This window comes from Narcine bancroftii, chromosome 2, assembly GCF_036971445.1.
Source record: "Narcine bancroftii isolate sNarBan1 chromosome 2, sNarBan1.hap1, whole genome shotgun sequence".
NCBI lineage: Eukaryota > Metazoa > Chordata > Chondrichthyes > Torpediniformes > Narcinidae > Narcine > Narcine bancroftii.
Genome location: NC_091470.1, coordinates 38,189,808 through 38,206,238, shown reverse-complemented (window position 1 = coordinate 38,206,238; position 16,431 = coordinate 38,189,808). Strand labels below are relative to the sequence as shown.

Genomic DNA, 16,431 nt, shown 5'->3' with positions numbered 1-16,431 from the left:
ATTGCAGCTATAAAACTTTCCAATTATAAAACCACCTGGTTCATTAGTAGCCATGTTCTTCAAGATTGTAACCCCAGTCTTAATCCAGCCTTCTCAGTTTAGGAGTTTTTGGAATTGACAGTAATGCCATAATTGCCAGAACATTCATATCCTGTGAATGAATAAACTCAACAATCTTGTGTATTTAAGTACAATGCAAGCCTAGAGTCCACCTATAAGTACTCAATGCATTCCTCCAAGGCCAACACATCCTGTCCCTTTGCTGTTGATCACAATTTTTTTCTTGAATTCAAGGTAGCCTGTAACCATGTGAACGAACAAAAGACATAAGGAGAATAGAGAAAGGGCGTCAAAGGGGAGCAAGATTGAAGGGAAAAATAAAGTAGACTCAAGTGCATGCCATTATCCTAAGTTGAAATCCCTATGCACAAGCAAAATAGGCCCATTAAGAGCAGTAAGCATAAAGTCTTTATTGCATTTTATCCTTACAGAAACTACCAGATTCTTTCTATCATGTATAAATACAAATATAGAGCATAAAACATTATAATACAGTACAGGCCCTTCGACCCATGATGCTGCACCAACCAATATAAACTTAATGAACAATAAAGCTTCCCTACCTCACACCCATAACCCTCTATTTTTCTTACATCTATATACCTGTCTAAGTCTTTGAAATGACCCTGTTGTACCAGCCTCTACCCCACCCTTGACAGTGCAATCCAGGAACCACTACTCTGTGTATTTTTAAAAAAATACTTATCTCTGACATCACCCCTAAAGCTTTTTTTCCTCTCAACTTAAATAGATGTCCTTTGGTATTATGCTACTGTCATCCAGGAAAAGAGGTGCTGTCTGTCCACCCTATCTGTGCCTCTCATAAGACACATTTTCCAATCCTGGTAATCTCCTCTGCACCCTTTCTAAAGCTTTCACATCCTTCCTGTAATCATGTGACCAGAACTGAACATGATAATCCAAGTGTCGTCTAATCAGAGTTTTATAGAGCAGCAGCATTTACCTCATGGCTCTTGAACTCAATCCCTGAGTAAAGGTCAACAGACCATAAGCCTTCTTAACTACCCTATCGACCTGATTTAGACCCCAAGGTTTCTCTCTTCTTCCACACTGTTAAGAATCCTACCATTTCAAGTTTGACTTTCCAAAATACATCTCTTCACATTTATCCAGATTGAAACTTCTCCATCCAACTCTGCATCTTATCTATAATCTGTTGTAACCTATGACAACCTTCTACACTATCCACAACACCTCCAACCTTCAAGTCATCAACAAATTTACTGACCCATCCTTCTTCTTCATCCAAGTCATTTATAAAAATCACAGTGCACAGGTCCCAGAACAGTTCCCTGTAGAACTCCACTAGTCACTGACCTCTAGGCAGAATACATTCCATCTACTACTAGTCTCTGCTTTCTGCATGCAGGCCAATTCTGAATGCACACAGCCAAGGTTCCGTGTATCCCGTGCTCGTGACTTTCTGAATGAGTCTACCAAGGGAGACCTTGTCAAATGCCTTACTAAAATCTTATCTACTCCACATCTACCATCATTTTCTTTTGTCACCTCTTCAAAACATCAATGAGATCATGCACCCAATGCAGAGTACAGAGGAAGGGTTTGCTGTCTCAAGGGAAAGAGTGGCCCCAAGAGGTATTTAAAACATGCTTAACCACAGGTGAGGCATTGGCAGATTACTAATGTTCTGTTTTAATAAGGTCTCCGAGACGGACATCTTTAATGGTTACTGGAAAGTATCTCAAAAGACTGGAATTGTTATGTTATGAAAGGGGTGTTTGGTTCGGTGCGGACTAGAAGGGCCTAATGGCCTGTTTCCATGCTGTAATTGTTATGTTATGATATACAAGTATTTGAATAGACAGGGACTGATGAGGGATAGCCAATGTGCATGGTGGATTACGTCTGTCCATTCTTAAATATTTTCGAGAAGATTACCAGGAAAGTTAAAGGAAGGCAGTGGAATGTGGTTTTCATGGACTTTAGTAAGGTCTTTCACAAGGTCCCTCTTGCAAATTTGGTTAAGAAGTTTGTCATTTAGTGATTGGAATGAGATGGTAAATTGGTTTAGACATTGGTTTATCAGGAGAATCCAACGAATGGTAGTAACCGATTACCTCTCTGACTGGGGCCTTGTGACCACTGGTCTGCCTCAAGGATCGGTGCTGATGCATTGTTGTTTGTCATCTCCATCAATGATCTGAATGATCATATGGCAAATTTGCACGTCACTAAGATTGAGGGTGTAGCATATAGTGAGGAAGATTTTCAAAGTTTGCAGCGCAATCTAGACCAGCTGGAAAAATGGTCTGCAAAATAACAGGTGGAATTTAACGCAGAGAAGTGCAAGGTGTTGCACTTTAAAAGGACAAACCAGGATTTGTATTCCCAGAAGGATCTGGGAATACAAGTGCCATATATACTCATTTATAGTTGAGTTTTGGGGACCAATTTTTCGGGTCAAATGTGGAGGGGGATCGACTTTTACACAGATACTATTTTTGACCCCAGTAAGTACCTGTCCTTCAAGGCAACTTCAGCTCAGATGGCCGGGGCAGGGTGACAAGTCTGCATTTGGGGCTTGGATGGGTGGGAAACAGGGTAAGGATTGCAGTTGGGAGCTCAGATGGGCAGATGTGGCAAAAAAATTAAGGGGGGGGGTCATCTTATAAACGGATATATGGAAAATATGCGATTTTTGGGCCCTTAAAGGGTGGTGAGGGGGAACTATTACATGGGTATGTTTGGTATATAATGCCTTAAAAGTGGCTTTAGTATTGTGTCCAGTTTTGGTTAAATACCAACAGGAAAGATGTCAGTAAGATTTAAAGAGTGCAAGAAAATTTACAAGGGTGTTGCCTGGACTTGAAGAGCTGAGTTAAAATATTCACTGGAGCATACAGGGAGATTTGACAGCGATGTGCCAAATTTATGGGTGGGATAGATCAGGTTGGGTGTGACAAGAACAAGCTGCCAGCAGAGGTGATGAAGGCAGATTTGATTTCAACAATTCAGAGAAATTTGTACAGGTACATGGATGGGAGGAAATATGGAGGGCTAGGGTCCAGGTGCAGGTGTGCTTCTGTGCCGTAATTTTCTATGGTTTCATATTTTTAATTGAATCGTTGCTGGATCATTGGACAATATTCTATCCAGTTTTGTTAGTAACTTGTGCCCAACAGATGTTTTCAGTTTTTACATTATGACATGGGTTTTTGAGTAAATGGAAATTGGGGTGACATCTGTGTGGTCATTCTGGAAGGTTTGCTGCATGCATAATTCCATTCAATTATTCTATGCTCATTGATGAATTCCCCAGCACTTCACTTTTTCTTTCCTTCCCCTCAGAGAACATTTTCATATGAAGGCTTTGTTGCTGCCAAGGTGCCTAAACGAGTATGTACACAAGCTGGTTAGTCTTAATGTTATGTTGTTGCATTTTATATATAGGTAACTATTGGATGCCATTATGGTTGTCTGGATGAAAAAACTGAAGGAAAAGGATTCTGTGCTTCAGTGTCTTGGGATCCTGTAACAGGATGGGGCACACCAAACTATCCAGAGCTATTGAAGATGCTTCTTGCTTAAAAAAAAATCTCTGATCTGAACAACTTGAGTGCAAAATCATATGCTGAATTTCTTCCCCCTCCAGTAACTTTGAGTAATGTGGATAATTGATTCATTAATGCTGTAGTTTGCACCATTTTTAAATGATGAAAATGTTACACAGAATTCTAATATTTGTTAGCCTCACATATTGTTAATTGATAAATATTTTAATTACAGATTACTAAATCCAAGACGCAGAATGGAATTAAATTAATTTTTTGGATCTGTCTTAGGTTTAATTAGCAACTGTCATATTGCCCAAATTAAAGATTATAGTCTCTTCCTGTTTTGAGAATGACATTTACAAGAAAGCTTTTGATTATGCGGAGGAAAATATTGTTGCAAAAACTTTATTTACATAAATTTTACATTAATCTGTACACAAAGTGCATATAAAGATTGAGTTGCCAACTAAAAATACTCAAGTTGATAAACTTTGTTTCCACTTGGTCTTCCCTGGTTGGTTGGGCAGCATGTGCAGATCAAATGAATAGTGTAGGTAACGGTAAATCTTTTCAGCTCGGTGGTTTCCAACCTTTGCTCGAGCTGCGATTTCAGTCACTGAACTGAAAGGAAAAATAAATTACAATCAGCCTCAGGTCTTTCTCATTATTACTGCTGTAACTAAATTTGGATGAAATCTATTCAACCAGATGTGAATAATGGCAAAGAGTTACAATATTTACTTGAAAATGTACTCTGACATCTTTACATTAGTCTTCCAGGCCTATTTAAACATTAAAAACACTACCTACAATGAATTTCAATTAGTTAGCGTCAGCCTTGGAACAATTATTACTTTTTTTGCAATATGAGAATAAACTTTGTGAATGTTGTATTATGAATATTTTGAAAACCAGAGTCAAGTCAACAGCTCTAACAATGAGGCATGGATGTTGATAATTTATGATCATAATACTGTACCTGTAAATCAAGGAACTGCAAGTAATGAGCTAACAAGCAACTTAAAAATATCTACAAATAACCCTGGTTTAATGTGGTTGCAATTAATTGAATATGGGGTAAATTGACATTCTGCCACCAATCATCATTTATAACCTATGAATGTCAGGAAATCACCTTACCTGTTAGCAGCCTCTTTTACAGAGCTGAACTGGTAACAGAGATTTAAAGCTGTAATATAACTGACATCAGGAATGCTGAGGTAGAACTGCAAGATATGTTGCCGGAGACCGCTAACATTTGAAGGTACAGTAATAGCCGCATTCTTTCTCGCTTCCACTCGTGCAAGTTCAGCAAGCAGACCAGCTGTTTCCTCCTGATTGGAGCTGAACAAGATTTTAATTCCAGCTGTGGTCAGAGCTGACAGCAAGCCATCATAGTATTTGGTCCTCTGGAAAGCCCTAGATGTATCTCCTGTAATTCATTGAAATGCAGAGATCAGCACAAATTGCTCTTGCCTCAAATGAGAAATGGAACAACTTTTTTGTCAGGACACTTATCTATACTGATCTTGGAATTCACTTTTTGTTTTTGCATTAAACAAAACTGGCACTTTGTACAATACATTCAAAAATCTTTAGGTGGACACCGTCTGCTACGAATGTCATAAAATAAGCCCTTCAGCCTATGCCAACTGTTACAAACTTATCTATATTAATTGTATTGGCCTGTAGCCCATCTGGTTCTCCAGATTGGGGGGGGGGGAGGTGGAGAGAAGGGGTGTAGAAAGAGAGGGGAAATTTTGCTCATCTCCCCTCTAATTTTATTTCGTAAAACTTTTGCCTTCTGGTGAAAGACAACTCTGCCATGGGAGAATTTACTTCTCATCACTCTATGCTCCTAAATTAAGTTTACTTCTACCAGAATCCACTTTGGCCTCCTCTGCTCCAAGAAAATTTAACTCCATCTAGCCAGTATCTCCTCACAAAGAAATACAGTACACTAGCCAACATCCTGATGAACATTCTCTGCATCCTCTCACAGTTTTAGTGTGAGAACCAGAACTATAAACAGTGTTCCAATTGTGTTGACATAGCTTAGTGGTTCTCAACCTTCACCACCCCCCCCCCCCTTCACTCACATACCACCTTAGTAAAGAATTACTTAGTGGCATCGGAGGAGGAAAAATGGTTGAGAGCCACTGCTATAGCTATGCCCAAACCTCTCTGCTAATGAAGCAAACATGTCTTCTTCACCTCTCTACGTTGCCTCTTTGAAGGATCTTTGTTTGCAATGGGGGAAAAGAGGGACCATGTTGTATTCCATTAACAGTGCATGTCCTACACTAATTGGACACCACCCCTCCAAGTGTATTATCTCACATACATCAAGATTAAATTCCACTTGTTAATTACTAATAGATCAACATTATAATGCAGCCCTCAACAAAACAACCTAGTTTCACTTCTGCAAATTTGGTACTTGTACATCTAAATCTTTAATGTATTGCACAAACAGCAAACGTCCCTGCAACCATCCCTGTGACTTCTAATCGTAGTATCCCTCACCCATTCCCAGGTATTACCATAATTGTTAATTTAATTGAAAGAATTATAACAAGTGTAAGTTAGTAAATGCAGTGGTGAAAGAACTTAGAATCAATTGACAGACAGTTCTCAGGAACGGAACCCGATCTTGCCTGTATTTTAATGTTCCATTCACTGGAGTGTGGAGCACATGAACAACACATAATTTTAAGCATTTTTATCAAAATAGTCTGAAGATGTGTGAACATTTCTCCAGGGTATACTGGTACAAAATATTATGAGAATTACAATAATGTCCATGCTTAATGTAAATTAAATTACACTTGATGTGATTTGTGGCTGAATGTTATTTCAGGGTCTTAAAGAAAAGAAAGATTTTGTGAAGTATCAGTCAATTCACTCACCCGGTTTTGTTCTGTCCTTTTCCACAATGACACACACGCGTTCAAACGTGGCCTGAAGATGCTGAATGCGTTCAACAAACTTGCTTCGGTTTACACTGTTTGCAAACTCCAATAAGAATTTTCTTTCTACTGCCATTCTGTTGCTCACAATATAATCACATCCATTGAGAGAACAAATTTCAGCCTTTATATTATGTTGAAATCGTAGAGAAGAAAGTAGATTTGGCCCAGAGGAGATTTCTCGAGTATCCACGAGAACTTTCAATGGAGCTATTCCAGGGTGCACTGGGTATGGATTGCCAATCAGATGGTCTTTGCACTTAGGTTCACTTGAGATTGTGGAGGTTGTGTAGTTTGCTAATGCTTGCTCCATCTTTAATAAGAAATGATTTTGTATTCCATTATTGCTATCAACATCTTTGTAAATGCTGGATCACTCTGGATCCAAAGACACAGCTTAATGTAATGCTGGTATTATTTAGAAAGGGTTTAAGCAAATCTGGTAGGAGAATATGAATTGGGTTGTTAAGTTACAAGAAAATGAGAACTTAAGATTAGAAGAGGAAGAGACACATGAGCAACAAATAGTAGTATGACTTGGCAACAGATGAAAAGGGAAGAGTGTCCAGAAAAGTGCTTGGTTAACAAGGTTGATGATTTTAATGCAGATATTGCTGAAGTATGATTTTTCAACTATACAGTTTTGGTGCTGGAGGGCTGGGAGAAATGCAGGAGTTAGACATGTTTTATAAAAAAAAGACTAAAGCTAATCCCGGCAACTGCAAACCAGTCAAAACATAAAAACGCTAATCAGGATGAAATGGTCAATTATTAGAAGCCAGGCAGAAGGATGAGGGGTGAATGTAGAGGTATAAAAAATCACAAGAGGAATAGATTAGGTGAACACACTGAGTCTTTTGCCCAGAACAGGAGAATTAGTAACCTGAGAACATAACTTTCAGTTGAAAAGGTTGGGGGGCAGTAGTGGGACAGGGAGATTTAACAGGAATCTAAGGAGTCACTTTTTTTTGTAATTAGTTACACACAGAGGGTGGTGGGTATATGGAATGGGCTTCAATAGATAGTTGAGGCAAGTACTGCTGCAATGTTTAATAATGGACAGATACACGAGTTTAAAGGGATATGGGCCAATGCAGGCAGGTGTGATGAGATGGTGAGACATTTTGGTCAATGTGGGCAAGTTGGGTCAAAGGGCCTGTTTCCACGCTCTATATAAACTCCATGTTGTATAAAAATGAACAATACTTACAACAGGGTCATTACAGTGAGGCTTAGCAGTTTGAGACTTTGTCTCAGACTTGTCTTGCAGTGCATTATATTTCACTTGTGGAGTAAGAGCTGAAGTGTGCCTTCTTGAACACATTTGCTCCACATGAAAGTCCAGAGCTTCAGACACACAAGCCTGCAGATTCAACCTGATGTCACAGCTTCTGTCTAAGGAGTAAAGATTTGAGGGTTTTTTCACATCAATTTCTGCTACTTTTTTAAAAGAGCTACCCAAGATTGGTTTTGTGGTAGATAAATTCTTTTCATCTTCTTTAGTGTGTTTACTTTTGCTGTTTTGTATCACAAATTGACTTTTGGCATTTTTATCCAGTTCTTCTTCACTGGAATCATCCACTAAAACAACACGACTTCTTTTCTTTCTGGGCACGACAACTTTGCCTTTTTCCTTTTCTGTGATTTTTGATCTTGTTCTGTGCAGAGTTAGGTACTGCTGGTTTTCTCCAATGAGATCAAAATTAACCACATCATCATCCCGAACGCAAAAACTATCTTCCAAGTAGGATTCATCCTGTTCAGGAATCTATCAACACAAGAAGCGCGTTATTACAACTGTTCAGAAGTAAAATTTATCATTATTGGGCTTAGAATGTGACACCCATCACTATTAACAAAAATAAAAATAACAATGGAAAACAAGTACAAATGTCAAAAACACCAAGTACATCATTTTAAGATTTTGAATCCAACAACATTATTATGACATATGCATAACATAAAATTAAAATACACAGTATGCCACATTTTAAATTCCATCCCTTATAATTAAATGTGATTATCTGTTAAAATGATTATACATATCAATTAAATACTATTTATAACAAATCACATTATATCTTAATGAATCTAAACAAAATGGATATTATACAGGATAATTATAATTAAACCAACAAATCCACTTAGCTAAAAGAAAAAAAAATTTAAATGTTCCCTGCTGAGATGGGGGGGAAGGGAGGAGAGGTCTTATATGCCCATGGCATCAAATACGGTAAATTCTTGTGAAAACATGTAAAACTGATGCAGTCAGTCATTATATTTCACTCCCACCCTCAACATGCCACAATATGGCCCACTGGTAAAACAGGACACATGAGAAGCATGGAATAGCAGTCTATGATGTTGGTTAATAGGTGCAATTATATGAGTACAGTTACTATTCCAAATTATGTAAAATTTAGCAGTAAGTTCACAAAAAATGTCAGTTCTACATCGAACAGCCATTATTTATTTCTGTTTCTGTACAGATGTCCAAAGCCATGTGCAAACAAAAGCCCCTTTTCCACTGCCATCCCAGTTAATTGGCTGTGCAGTGTCCAGGGAGAGGAAGCCCCATGTGGTGTTTCCACTGGGCCATCCTTAACTGAGACACCAATTGTTTTTCCACTAAACACACTCATCCCCGGGGTTTCGGTGTTCTACCTTCACCTGGAAACGAGACTTTCTGCAGTCCCCTTTCCACTGGTTTTATCTGCACATCAGCGTCACCAAATGCCAAGGATATGAGTAGGGGTAACGCCTGCGTTTGAACAGTCTTCCTTTTCCACCATATAACAATCACTATAGGGAAACAGGACACATCGACCCTTCTAATTCTCACCGATTTAAGTGAACTCCTCTAGTTCCCTCTACCTGCTCCCTGCCCATAACCCTCCAACCCCCTCACATCCATGTATTCATCCAATCTCAAATGGTAAAATTGACCCTGCTGCAACCACCTCTTCCGGAAAGTAATTCCACTCATCCACCACTCTCTGCGTGAAAAAGCTTCCTCTTATGTTACTTCTAAAGTTTTTCCCCCAAACCCTTAACTTATGACCCCTTGATCCAATCTCTCCTACCCTCAAGGGGAAGAGCCTATTCACCTCATAATCTTATACACCTCTATCAAATCTCCCCTCAACCTTCTATGCTCCAATGAATAAAGCTCCAGTCTACTCAATCTTTCTCCGTATTCTAGATACTGCAATCCAGGCAACATTTTAGTAAATCTCTGCACCCTCTCAACCATATTGATATCCTTCCTATAATTTGGAGACCAGAACTGCACACAATATTCCAAACTTGGCCTCACCCATGTCTCAACATCACCTCCTATATTCTATGTTATGATTGGTAAAGGCCAGCATACCAAAAGCCTTCTTAACTACCCTATCTACATGAGAATTCTGTCCCAGAAAATTCCGAGTTAATTCCTCAGACAAGATGCCAGTGGAAAAGGAGGTGAGGACACTCTGCCAATCCACATTAGCAACCTAAGGTTATGTTAGCTGTCCTCTGAAGATCACCTTGGAGAGCTAAACTTTGCATATTTCCCATCATTATCTGCTCTCTCAATTTTGGTAAGGGGAATGAAGGAAGAAAATGAACAAGATAGGTAGGCCAAGAAATAAAAGGATGACTAAACCAAGACCTACAATCCAATTGTAGGAATTCAAAATGGACACCAATCTGGCTATTAGTCAAAGTAGCCCATAGAAAATGAGAATTGATGACATTTTGCAGTTCTTTCTGAAGCCGAAGTTCAGGAAATTTGGTATACAAAATTCTCAAACTAGCAACCTTTCTCTGCAACTAGCTAAGAGAATAGATCTATTGAAAAAAAAAAAATAGACACTACCTGTGAAAAGATAGCCATATTATTTTTGTTATAGACCATTTTCTTCTTATAGATATTTGGGCTGCGTACAGATTTCAGGTAAATTTCTTGCATATCAACATCTGAAGAAAATATGACATATAGTTCATTAAATTTGAGAAGCACAAACCTATTAAAATTTAAATTGATGCACAAGATCCAAAATATCAAGAATGACAAAACCAAATTACAAAAGCATTTAAGGAACTCTATTCCTACCAACTCAGTCTAGAGACAAAATTTAGTGTATTAGCTTATTTTTCAAAAGTAATAGACTTTCCAACTAGAATATCCAGTATTTATTTTAATCTAAATTGAAGTAGGCTGCAGAATTCTCCAACAAATAATAATTTAATATATAATAAAAATGAAATAGGAGAGCTAGCTCTATGAAACTTAAATGCAGAATACAAACGTGCTGGAAAAAAGCTCAGCAGGGAATGCAGCATCCACAGGAAGTAAAAGGCAATTACCGTTTCCGGCCTGAGCCCTTCTACAGAAATGTTGAAAAATCAGACAGACACCCGAATAGAAAGGTGGGGGAGGAGGAGCACAGGCAAATGACAATAGATAGATACAGATGAGAGGATGGAAGGAAGCTGAGAAGTGATAGGGAGAGACGGCTAAGAAGGATAGCTCTCCAATAAAAGGAAGGGAAGGGAGTGGAGATCTGGAGAAAGGGATAGGGAAAGAGAGAGGAGGAGAGGGGGTTAAATATAAATTGGAAAAGTTGACATTGAAGCCATTTGGTTGGAGATTGCCAAGACAGAATACAAGTTGTTCCTCCAATTAAAAGGTGGCCTCAATTTGGCAGTACACGAGGCCATTGACAGACCTTAAAGTGGTTGGCCACTGGGAGGTCCTTGCTGTTGCAGAGGTCCAGCAAAGGTGTTCAATAAAGTGATCTCCAAGTCTGCATCCCAGTTCTGCTAAGTATCTTGTCTGTTACACCAGCAAGGACTTTCCAGTGGCACTTTAATTCCTCATATCATTGCCACACTGACACGTCTGTCTATGGCCTCATGTATTGCCAAATTGAGACCACCCGTAAGTTTGAGGAACAAAATCTTGTATTCCATATCAGCAGTCTCCCATAAGTATCAACATCAACTTATCCAATTTCTGCTGACCTTTCCCCCAGTCTCTCTTCCTCTATCTTCCCACCCCCTTCCTATTCCCATCGGAAAGCCATCCTTGTTCGCCCTCCACCCTGTCTCCCTATCACTTCCTGGTTTCTTTCTCTTCTATTCTAAAACCTGTACCCATCTATTAGCTCTTGCTCTTTTTATCAAGGCTTCTGCTGGATTTTCAGTAATCCTGAATAACGACTCTAGCCCGAAACATCAATGCCTTTTACTTCCTATGTATGCTGCGTGACCAGTTTCTTCAGCACTTGCACACTAGACCCCAGCATCAGCAGATTTTCAGGTATACCAGAATTTAAATGAAAATGTCTTTCTGTAAAATCAACTTTGAAATAAAATTAATAAAATTGCATTCTCAGAAATACATTTTCTGTGGCTAGAAATACAAAGAAAGGAACATGTTCCAGTGGTTCTGCTGGTAAACCCTTAAAAAACTGTGTTCTTAACGCAATGCTGAAACACAGTAATCCAATTTGGTTCTGCTTATATTTTGCAAAGAAATTGTCAGACTCTGTCTTGTTAACATAATCATACATAAACATATAACAGTTTATAGCACGGAAACAGGCCATATTGGCCTTTCGAGTCCGCGCCGGTTCACTTGAACAACTCCACTAGTTCCCCCCCACTCTCTGTCCACTCTCTGCTCCAACCTTCTCTTAAATGACAGAAAGGACCCTGCCGCAACTATCTCCTCTGGAACATGATTTCATTCTGCCACCACTCTCTGAGTGAAGAAGCATCCTCTAACATTTCTCCTAAAGTTTTGCCCCCTTACCCTTAACTTATGCCATCTTGTTCCAACCTCCCCTGCCCTCAGGGGAAAGAGTCTGTTTATGTCTAGTCTATCTATTCCCTTCATAATTTTAAATACCTATATCAAATCCCCTCTCAACTGTCTACGTTCCAATGAATAAAGTCCCAGTCTCCTTAATCTTTCTCTGTACCATAGATGTTGTAAGCCAGGCAACATCCTTGTAAACCTTCTCTGCACCCTCTCCACCTTATCTATATCCTTCCTATCATTTGGAGACCAAAACTGAACACAATACTCCAAACCTGGCCTCACCAATGCCTTAAACAGTCGCAGCATCACTTCCCAGCTCCTATATTCTATACTATGATTTATGAAGGCCAGCATACCATATGCCTTTAACCACCCTGACTACATGGGAATCCACCTTCAAGGAACTCTAAGTCACTGTAAATGTGTGGAAAAGAAAAAGTGTATATCATGGCTATTGTGATTTATGGTGTGAAAAATAAAAAATTTAAAAAAAAAAAAAAAAAAAAAAAAAAAGGAACTCTATCATAACTCCAAGATCCCTCTATTCCTTTGCATTCCTCAATGCCCTCCCCTTAACTGCATATGTCCTATTTTGGTTATTTTTTCCAAAATGTAGCACCTCGCACTTGTCCGCATTAAATTCCATCTGTCATCTTTCCAAACAAACCAAATCCTTCTGTAATCCAAGAAAACCTTCCTCACTGTCCACCACTCCCCCTATTTTTGTATCGTCTGCATATTTGCTTACCCAGTTAACCACCCCCTCCTCCAAATCATTAATATAAATAATAAACAACAGGGGACCCAGCACCGATCCCTGAGGCATACCGCTCGTCACAGGCTTCCATCCTGAAAGACAGTTGTCCACCATGACTCTCTGCTGTCTATCTTCCAGACACCTCTGAACCCATCTCATTATCTCTCTATTAATCCCTAGTGACTGAATCTTCCTTACTAACCTTAACAAAAGCCTTACTAAAATCCAAATAGATCAAGTCAACCACCCTACTACCTTCATCCACTTTTTTTGTCACCTCTTCAAAAAACCCAACAAGATTCGTCAAAGATGACTTTCCCTTCACAAACCCATGCTGGGTACCCCTGCCTATCCAGATATTTGTACATACTATCTCTAAGAATACCCTCCATAACTTTCCCCACTACCAAAGTCAAACTTACTGTCCGATAATTACTTGGTCTGCACCTTGTGCCTTTTTTAAACAATGGAACTACATTTGCAACCCTCCAATCCCACGGCACCACACCTTCCTCCAGTGATCGTTGAAAAACCACTTTCAGAGCCCCTGCTATTTGCTCCCTGACCTCCCTTAACTTCCTGGGAAAAATCCTATCAGGATCAGGAGATTTATCCACCTTTATTGACTCTAGAAGCTCCAAAACCATCTCTTTACTAATCCTATCCTTTCCATAACTAAGCCATTTGCCTCACTTATCTCACATAGTCCAATGTCCCTTTCCCTCATGAATACAGACAAGAAAAAATTGTTCAATATCTCCCCCATCACATACGGTTCCTTAACCCTCCTTTTACTATTCATGTATCTGTAAAAACCCTTAGGATTCACTTTCACCTTATTAGCTATGGACACCTCATACCTTCTTTTTGCCTTTCTAATTTCCCTCTTAAGGTTCTTTCTCCAATCTAAATAATGATCATACATCTCATCAATCTTTTGTTTCTCATATTTACCACAGGCTTCCCTCTTATCCCAAACCAACTTCCTAATTTTTCTAGAAAACCATGGCTCCCTTGAACTTTAGGTCTTGCCTTTTGGCAGGACTGGAACATAAAGATCCTGTACTCTCAAAATCTCACCTTTAAATACGCTCCAATTTTCCTCTACATCCTTTCCAGCACAAAGATCAGCCCACACAACTCTCTGCAAGTCCCTTTTCATTTCTTCAAATCTGGCCTTCCCCCACTCAAAGACCTTCGATTTTGGACCCGACCTATCCCTTTCCATAATTAAACTAAAGCTAATGGATCCATGATCACTGGATCTGAAGTTCTCCCCAACTCAGGTTTAACAAATGGAGATCACTAAATCTGCAGTGACAACAAACCTAATTTTGTCCTAAACAGATAGATGAATATAAATTGTTGGTTCTGTGTAGAATTCCCACCAGAACCTCATCCTCAGATCTTTCTAATGTCTTTGCCTCAGCTTTCTAATGATTCAGAATAAATTATACATCTTTAAAAAACACAATATCAAATAACATGGGCAGACGAAGTTCTCTGTAAATATTAGAGAATTAAGTTTTGATTTCCTATTTTAATTATTCCAGAAAGTTACCACTTGAAACTTCTGAAAGCTGGGACTCATCATTGATAAAATGTTTCAAAGAAGTATCAATAATGTGATCAGAATCATCTTCATCAGAAGATACATTTTCTGCTCCTTCTGAGGAAAGTTCAGCCTCTTCGTCGAGAAACTGTCGAGCATGATGCTATCAAGGAAAGCACAAGAATTAACAACTATATTTTTTTTTTTTAAAATCACACTTTTGTCCTTTCAAAATCCAGGATATGCAGTGTAATAAAAGAGATTCTATTGGTGATAATTCATGATCATGCGAAAGTAGATTTTTTAAAAATAAATTTGAGATATTACACTCCTACTAATCAGTGGTACACTCTTTTCAAAGAACATTTGTCACAAAAACATATTTTTAAAGCCTTGAAACTAGCCTTAGAGCTCAGCATAGCAGTAAGGGAATGTTGTATTGAGGTGCCTTCGTAAGCGTTTAGCAGTGGCTTGATCAGGCTATTTTTAAAAAACAATTCATTTTAGGCCCATGTTACTCAAAATTTTCCACCTCTTTTGCTACTGAGTTTTCTGCAATGTTGTCCAACTTAATTTTTATATAATATTTTGCAATGTCAAAATTAAAGAATGATGAAAATTACTTTTCAATGTGAAATATTGTTTGCCCTACTATTTTTATATTGTGACAGAGTATATAGAGGTGTTTGGGAGATAAATTGGGAAAGATTTGTTAGAGCAGGTCACACACAAACACTTTAAAACACAGGAGTTTTGCAGAGTGCTCACAGACTCATGATGGACTGCTATTTGAAAAAAGCAGCAATATAGCAACATGCCTGGCAGCTTTGTCTGAAAAACAGTTTGCTGTCTGAAAGAGCATGTGATCTTTGCAGGGAGAGGCAGAACAGCTTTGCTCTCAGAGTGGGAGGGAGTGAGAAAGAGGAAAGACACAGACTTCGGTTCAAGAGGGACAAGCTGGCAAGCTTTGGAAGACGGCCTGGTCAAAGGAGAGGCCTGGCTGTCTGGTGTTTGGAATAGCAGAAACAGAAAGGAACCCTGTGGTGACCTGAAAGAAAGAGGTGATCTTCTGGAGAACCCTAAAAGGGTTCAAGTTTCATCAGCAAGGCACTGGAGTGGCTGTCCTGGAATGAGAAAACTCCCTGAACACCAACAAGAACCCTCCCGAGTGGTAACCATTTACCTGTTAAGCACCAAAGTCTGGTGAACTTTCTTAATGCTAACATCTGTATACAGTTCAAGAATTGCCTGCAACCAGTGAGATTGGACTGTGAACCAAAGAACTTTTCTAAACTTATGTACACATTACACACACGTACGCTTAGAATTAGAGGGGGGTTAAGTAAGTTAAGTCAATAGAGATAAGTTAAAGTTTGATTCGGTTTTCATGTTCAAGAATAATTAAAAGCAACTTCTGTTTAAGTAGCCCTTTGTGTGGGTGCATATCTATTGCTGCAGGGTTTTGGGGTCCTCTGGACTCGTAACAATATGTAAAATAAAACTCAGTCATTCTTAATGAGCTTGCTGTTCACAAAACTCAGAAGATTGATAATCAACTAGAGCTCAAAGTCAAATGCTCCTGCCGTAAAGAAAGCCCTTTCTCAAACTTAAATCTTGTGACTAAAATCCACATTTATAGAGAATTAATTCTTTGAACAAACAATTATTTTGAAATAACTACAGAACAGGAATGTCTTCTGCTCAAGGCTATGTTTCCATGGAGACAAATCATTTACACAAATAGA

At 38.8% G+C, this 16,431-nt stretch overlaps 2 protein-coding genes across 9 annotated transcripts in view; one reads left to right on the top strand and one right to left on the bottom strand.

The window, feature by feature from the left end:
- The window catches only part of tpp1 (tripeptidyl peptidase I), a 58,097-nt gene extending 42,827 nt beyond the window's left edge, over positions 1-15,270 (top strand). Inside the window, exons 13-14 of one of the 4 annotated variants that reach the window (XM_069916364.1) lie at positions 3,391-3,438; positions 14,688-15,270. In XM_069916364.1, the coding sequence (XP_069772465.1) occupies positions 3,391-3,438; positions 14,688-14,702 (63 nt within the window). In that variant the 3' untranslated portion in view covers positions 14,703-15,270. Of the gene's footprint in view, positions 1-3,390; positions 3,455-3,492; positions 6,434-14,687 lie in introns of those variants that run through there. The other 3 variants (XM_069916363.1, XM_069916365.1, XM_069916362.1) reach the window with 3 other exon arrangements.
- Positions 15-16,431, bottom strand: part of fancm (FA complementation group M) — a 108,466-nt gene continuing 92,049 nt past the window's right edge. For 2 of the 5 annotated variants that reach the window (XM_069916355.1, XM_069916356.1), the window contains 6 exons: positions 14,696-14,849; positions 10,428-10,528; positions 7,776-8,333; positions 6,506-6,878; positions 4,737-5,028; positions 15-4,217 (listed from right to left, as the gene is read on the bottom strand). In XM_069916355.1, coding sequence (XP_069772456.1) covers positions 4,073-4,217; positions 4,737-5,028; positions 6,506-6,878; positions 7,776-8,333; positions 10,428-10,528; positions 14,696-14,849 — 1,623 coding nt within the window. In that variant the 3' untranslated portion in view covers positions 15-4,072. Of the gene's footprint in view, positions 4,218-4,736; positions 5,029-6,505; positions 6,879-7,775; positions 8,334-10,427; positions 10,529-14,695; positions 14,850-16,431 lie in introns of those variants that run through there. The other 3 variants (XM_069916357.1, XM_069916360.1, XM_069916358.1) reach the window with 2 other exon arrangements.